Genomic DNA, 6,710 nt, shown 5'->3' with positions numbered 1-6,710 from the left:
ATATATATATATATATATGTAAAAAAGAGAGAAATAAACCCCAAGGAAAGAGAAGTGATCTAGGCTAGCTCAGAGACCTTCCACTAAGTGGACATCCACCAGCAACTACTTGACATATTCTTGCATGCATGTGATTTGTAACTAAAAGGTTTAATTATTCTGTGTATTTCTGCTTTCTGGATAAGCCACCAAAGCATCCCACAGGCATTTGCTCCTCTAGCTCAAGAGGCTGCAGCAGACAGGAAAATCCACCCATTGAGACACTGATGCAGGGAAATAACTAACTGGGTGCTGCAAGGAAAACAACAGAAGGGTTGTTTTGTGCTGGAGGGTGAAGTTCTTACCAAGGGCTTGCCAGCTGAATCCAGCTGGTCCTTAGTTCTCCGAAGTAAGAGGCTCCTGGTTAGGAGGCTCAGCCTCTCTCCTCCCTTCTTTGTGTTGTTATCTACCTGGTGCTTCCACACTTTGTATTCATCAAAAGGAGAGCAACGTAGAAACCTATGACAGGAAGGAAGGAAGGAGGCTTCAGATCAAGGGAAGAAGAGTTCCTCAGTCACTCTTGAGTGATGAGAACCAAATTTCTTGCCATTTCCAAAGGCCATAACTGCCAGGAGCAGTAAAACACTTGCAGTGTAATGGCATCAATAACTTGTTTGCTCAAAAGTCTGTCACCAACACTGTGAAAGCACCTTTCTGATTTGGGACCCTTCACTTCCTCTTGGCTCACTATGTCTCAAGCATCACCAGCAAATGAAGGACATCAAGATGCAAAAGCACTTGCCAAAAAGCATATTCATTTGTCATTTCAAAATCCCATACCTCTCTTACTTGAAAATAAATTTAAATTAACCAGAATTAATTTAAAATCCAAGTTGTCTCTGGTTCTCCAACACCCTTCATCATCTTTCCCCCTCTCAGCAATGAGGAGCACAGAGTTGAGCCAGTTTATCATTTATTTAGAGAAGTTCAAAGTGTTTCCTTCAATGCCCTTGTAGCACAAAACTCTTGAATGAGCTCCTGCCCTGGCAGGAGTAAGGATTATCACTCAAAACTCCTGCCCATTAAAACTGGTTTTGTGGATATTCATCTTGGGAGACATAAGAGATTTGAAGGAACCTTTCTTGATGGAAGCAGAACACCTACAGGCAACAGAAGGCACATGGTCAGCCCTGTGGCAATCCCTGGAATTGGAGCCCTGTTGACACATCCTCCTGCAGCCACTCACCTCAGCAGGGAGTACATGTCCAGCAGGTTGTTCTGGATGGGTGTCCCTGTGACAGCCCACCTGGCACTGGCTCTCAGTTTGGACACAGCTATAGAGGTTTGGACCCTGGGGTTTTTAATGTTGTGAGCTTCATCCAGTATAACTCGAGCCCAAGCTATCCTGAGCAGAGGGGAGCAGGGAGATGACCCACTCTGAAAGGAAAAGCACAGTTTGTAACTCAGGAATAACCTTCCTAGGCTCTCTAAAGGGCCACAGGCAAACATTTTTCTAGCAGGAAGCCTCTTCCTGATGTTAGTTGGCAGTAATCTGGGCTCTTGCTGTCATTAAAGTGATGCTCTCAAAAAAAAACAAACAAAAAAATTATCTTTTCAAAGCTTCCATGAAAGTTTATGAGCTGGAGAATACAATGTTTGCCTGTTCATCTCATCTTTCTCTGGTTTTATTGCTTCTAACATCTTCTTGCCCCTTTCTTCCCAAGAAGCATTGCATATCACTACAATTTTGCTAGGCTAGGACCAAGAACATCATAATTATTCTGATCTCTCTAGGGTTTTATGGATGCCACCTTGAACTTCAAGGAAATTCAAATAAATTCACTTGCTGCAAGAGCTACATCTGGATCTGTACACACAGGCAGGGGACAAAATCCACCAGCAAGGGATGTCCTCTATACTCTGAAGCCAAGTTCACTTCAAATTCAGCAATTGCTTTATTATTTTCATAGCCCAATAAATACACTGCAGTTTCTTCAAGAATGGAACAAGTAAGCTACCTCAGCCTCAGTTCAGACTAACCCAGAGCCTGAGTGTGACAGGTTTCTGGTAGTTTAAGTTTTTCAAGCAGCAAAGAACACCAAACAGGAAATTCTAGGGTTGCTTCACAGTCTCACCTCAAAAAAAAGGAGTATGAAATTCATCACAGCACTCTTAAAAATGACTCAGGACCCTTCAGCTCTGTTCAGTGTAGCATGTTCTGTATTACTACAAAACAGATTTATGGTGATTGTTTTTCCCTGTTATCTGTCTGCACTTCACAACATTTTCTCTTTATTTTTATTCCAAAAAGTCAACAGGGGACTCATAGAAAAAAAAATCCCACCTGCTGCTCACTGTAGCATACAGAAGGCACTATATGAAACAGTCATGGCTTGCAACACCCCAGAACCAAACAGTAAAGCAATCTTCTGTCTGCAAAATGGGTTCTCACCCCCACATCATGGTCCTCTGCAGGGACATCCCCTTCCTCTTTGCTTGTGGGAACCTCCTTGGAGACCAGGCTGTAGGTTGTGACAACAACATCGTGTTCAGAAAGCCTGCACAGAGGGAAGAGTCAGCAGGAGGAAGGACAAATGAGGAATTAATTTTACAAGACAAGATGCTTGCCAAAGGCTTCAGAACAACAGTTCTACAAAGAGCTGAAAAGGAGGGGTTTCACAGAAAACTGAGCTTCACAGCAGTCAGACATGAAGGACATGTTCCCATTTTATGGGTGCTGGAAGCAGACACAACAAGCTCAAGGAGACAGTGAAACCAGTGGTACAGAATGCACACCACATGTGGTAAGCCCTACTCAGAATCTGGCACCTACTGCTCAGCATGACCTTAAGTGGTGTAGAGAGTTTTCTGATCTATACATACAACCAATTTAAAAAAATACAGCCACAAGACAAATGCATGGAAGAAACTGTCACTGTTTGGTTTGAGTTTTTTTACTTATTGGGGTGGTAACAGCCTGTAGCAGAACCACTCAGCATGGGTACAGACCATAAGGGTTTTGTTGTATACACCTTGACAGCAGACATCAGTCTGACCTGGATCCTCCACTATATTTCAAGTTCTTCCATCATTCTACAGCCACTGAATTTCAACTCTGATATACACAAGCTCTTGCTAAGTAGCATTTCACTGTTCTTGGTCATATTTATGATTTAGCACTTACACCTTTGCATGTTTATCCCTGTTTGGCCCATGGTACAAGTAGACCCTCAGTTTGCCACAGCCTACATGTCTCTCAATCTCTTTCTTCCAGTGATGGATCAAAGATGCAGGACAAACAATTAAAGTGCTCCAGGAAGGGATAATGGTGGAATCTGCAGAGAAATATTGCAGACAGGTTTCAATGACTTCACCTTAGACTACAACAAAGACAGAAGTTTGGGAAAGGAACACCTCTCCTCCAAGGGCAGTCTGAGAGAGTTAGGGTTGTTCAGCCTGGAGGAGGGCAGGCTCCAGGGAGACCTTGTGGTGGCCTTCCAGGATCCAAAGGGGGCTCCACAAGAAAGCTGGGGAAGGACTGTTTACAAGGGCTTGTAGTGATCAGGTGAGGGGTAATGGGTTCAAACTGGAAAGGGGTAGATTTTCATTACATACAAGGAAGTTGTTATGAGGGTGGTGAGACACTGGAACTGGTTGTCCAGAGAAGTTGTGGATGCTCCATCACTGGAGGTGTTCAAGACCAGGTTGGATGGGGCTTTGGATAACCTGGTCTAGTGGGAAGTGTCCCTGCCCCTGGCAGGGGGGGTGGAATGAGATGATCTTTAACCCTTCCAACCCCAACTGTTCTATGATTCTACCAAATTCACAACAATTAACAGCTGTGGACAGAGACAATGCTTTTTAAAAACCTCTAACTTCTCTTGTCTATGTGGACAAGATAAGAGTCATCTTATGAGGGGGAAAAAAAAAGAAGAAATCAGTCACAGGGGCAAGAGGAGTAATCAGAGTCCTTATGCTATGAAAACTATGCATATGTTAAAAAAAACATGTATGCAGTTCTGAAAAGTTTCAACTGGTTCAGAAAACTAATAACAAACCCCAAGACAATATGAACTAATGAATTGGGAAATCCTTCACATGCAGTGGAAGAACAAATGCCACTGATGGTAAGAAAGGCCTTCCAAGGGAGTGCAGTGAACATTAAGCCCAAAGGGATTTTCCTACAGAAGGGAAGTGAGCACAGGAGAGTCTGTTATTTAGAAACCAGTGACCTATAATGCTTCAGACATGTCAAATGGCATTGCATCACCATGTATGTGCTGTAGGATGGAAACAACTCTGTACCTTCTTTGGATAGCCATAACTCTAACTTCTCCTTCCTGTTCTCTCTCTTCAGCTGCTTCTGGGCCAGAATGAGAGCAATCATGGTTAGAGTCTTCCCCAAGCCCATGTCATCCGCTGGAAAACGACACACAGAGGTTATGACCTGCAGAAATGAGCCTCCAAACCTCCCCAGATCTACACTGAGGTAAACCCTGCAGCAGAAATGGAAAGAAAAATACACACATGAGCATTTCAGGGTATGGTTTAGTCATGGGTTAATAGCTGTAATAGGTCAAAGGGCACAGAAGAACCAGCCCCTTAGACATGCATACAAAATATCTAGGTATTAGCTATTTTCTGTGCCAAAGTGTTGCTGTCATAAATCTGGCCCCCCAGATCCACTTTCCTGCTGTGTTGCTTACCCAGAATTCCTCCACAAGGCCTCTGACTCTCCCTCCAGAGCAGCCAGGCGAGGGCCTGCTTTTGGTGTGGCAGCAGTGGGACCTGAGAGGGACAGACAGGACTTGAGGGAACACTTGGGAAAGTTCTGACAGGCATCACTGTCAGGAGAGGGACTGAGAACACCTCCCTTTGCTCACCAAGTCCAAGACCCCTACAGACTCTTCAGGGACAGGAAGAGGGACTAGATACCACCATCATACAACAGTAAACTGGGAGAAAAGAACAATAAGGTGGTTCTCAGTCTGCTCCTCACTAGAGGCCTCTCTCTGTTCTGCCAGTCATGCAGAAACAAACATGAAGAAATGCTCTGAGACACTGTGACTTCATTCTAGCACTACTCTGAAGACACCACAGCAAGAAGGTAGAACATCAGCACTGTCAATCTGAAGCAGCTCTCATGGAAAGTGATGAGACTATCTCCTTCCAGCAGGATGAGAACTGCAAAGCACTTCACAGTGTGAAAGGACAGGACGCTCTAGGGTATCACCCAGATGTAACTTAATTCATCAACATCACACCTTCCACACTTGCCAACTCACCTTCAACCCCAAGGGATCTTCAGCTGCTGTCTGCTTTGCTGGACAGGATTCCAGAGATTTGTGGAGATGATTAATAGCCTCACTTATGGCACTGTGGACAGCCCTGATTCGGTCTTCTGTCATTCTTCCTCCATACAGGCTCTGCACTGGAAAGACAGTGTTACACACGAGGTGTTTGCAGCAGATCTTTCACCTCAGAGATTGATCTCAGTGGCTACAGATGCCTGGGGAGACAGTGTGCAGCTCACAGTAACAAAAAAAGGTTTATCACTCTCACATCTATCCACAGGTTGCAGAATTAGTTCAGGATTAGCCCTCACCAGTGTCCTCCTTAGTGAAAAAAAAAGCTCTTTCTGTACTTACTTCCAAACCCATGGCCATAATGTTCACTGGAACCCAAGGCAGCAGCAGCAGAGGGGTGACTGTGTGAGCCTGAGGAGGTCTTTGCTGTAGGATCCTGCAGTGGCAGTGGTGTTATCAACTTTGTACCACCAGGCCTGCCAAGGGACACAGGCAAAGGCTCCTCACGGCGGCCGCCAGCCGGCGGGAGAGAGAAAAGGCCCCCTCGCGCCGCCCGCCGCTCGTGGCATCCTCCCCTTCAGGAGAAAGGGATCACAGGTTGGAAAGGCTGCACGAGGGGCCTCAGAACCTTCTGCTACAGCCCAGAGAAAGCAGCACTGAGTAGTCACAGGGGTTTAACAGCATGCAGCAGGCCACCATGCTGCCAGAGACACTGCAGCTCCTGCTGTGCACACTCCTGCGTGACAGGCTGTGCAGTTTTTGCCAACACTGAACTCTGCAGCTGGGATCAGAGGAGTGCAAACATCAGGTCAGTCCTGCACAGTCTGCAGAGGATTTATTCCTTTCCAAAGACAAATTTCTGGTCAATGTTTTGGTCACAAAAAGTATCAAAACATCGAAGAAGAAACGGGTGAAGAACTTGAGAGCTTTTCACCTGCAGTGAAATCTCAACAGACAAACTTTATCTACATCACATGCCATCTAGAAGTTTATGCTATTTTTTCCATCAATAACTACAGGAAGACAAATTATTTTGCAAGGTTCTGGAGCCAAAAAGATGTAGCCCTACTTTTTTCAGTAGTATCTGCTGTCGAAATGTTGAGAGCACTGAGTGCAGCTTCCAAATCCTGCACTTGCTTCAGTAGCCTTTCCCCTTTGTCTGGCAGCAGCTGAATGTTCACTGTTGCCAACGTGCTCTGCAAAACAAAACCAGAATCCAAAACCTGAGCGTGCTCACCAAGCTCTCTGCCAACAGAGAAACGCCAGGTCAGGAGTTTCAAAGCACTCATCTTATGCCATAGGGATCACTCAGGGGGATTAAATATTTTTAGGAGCAAGAGTTCTGACTGAGATTCTGTTCTGAGCTCTAGGCAAACAAGGGGTTTTATAATAAAGCTATGGAATATTACTTTTAAATAATTATTT

General features: G+C 44.9%; 1 protein-coding gene across 1 annotated transcript; it reads right to left on the bottom strand.

Annotated features, from left to right (window-relative positions):
• Window positions 1–344: 344 nt before the first annotated feature.
• On the bottom strand, window positions 345–6,481 carry TTF2 (transcription termination factor, RNA polymerase II; the record flags this gene model as incomplete). The annotated part of the gene is made up of 10 exons (XM_008944077.1): window positions 345–498; window positions 1,226–1,416; window positions 2,432–2,537; window positions 3,164–3,314; window positions 4,285–4,398; window positions 4,686–4,767; window positions 5,265–5,410; window positions 5,628–5,787; window positions 5,826–5,860; window positions 6,355–6,481. Coding segments are annotated over 10 exons (1,266 nt in total), but the record flags the coding sequence as incomplete, so codon positions are not given.
• Between the last annotated feature and the right edge of the window lie 229 nt (window positions 6,482–6,710).

Source organism: Merops nubicus, unplaced genomic scaffold (genome assembly GCF_000691845.1).
Source record: "Merops nubicus isolate BGI_N331 unplaced genomic scaffold, ASM69184v1 scaffold39247, whole genome shotgun sequence".
NCBI classification, from domain to species: Eukaryota; Metazoa; Chordata; class Aves; order Coraciiformes; family Meropidae; genus Merops; species Merops nubicus.
Note: the sequence above shows the minus strand (reverse complement) of the source record. Positions and strands in the feature narration are given on the sequence as shown.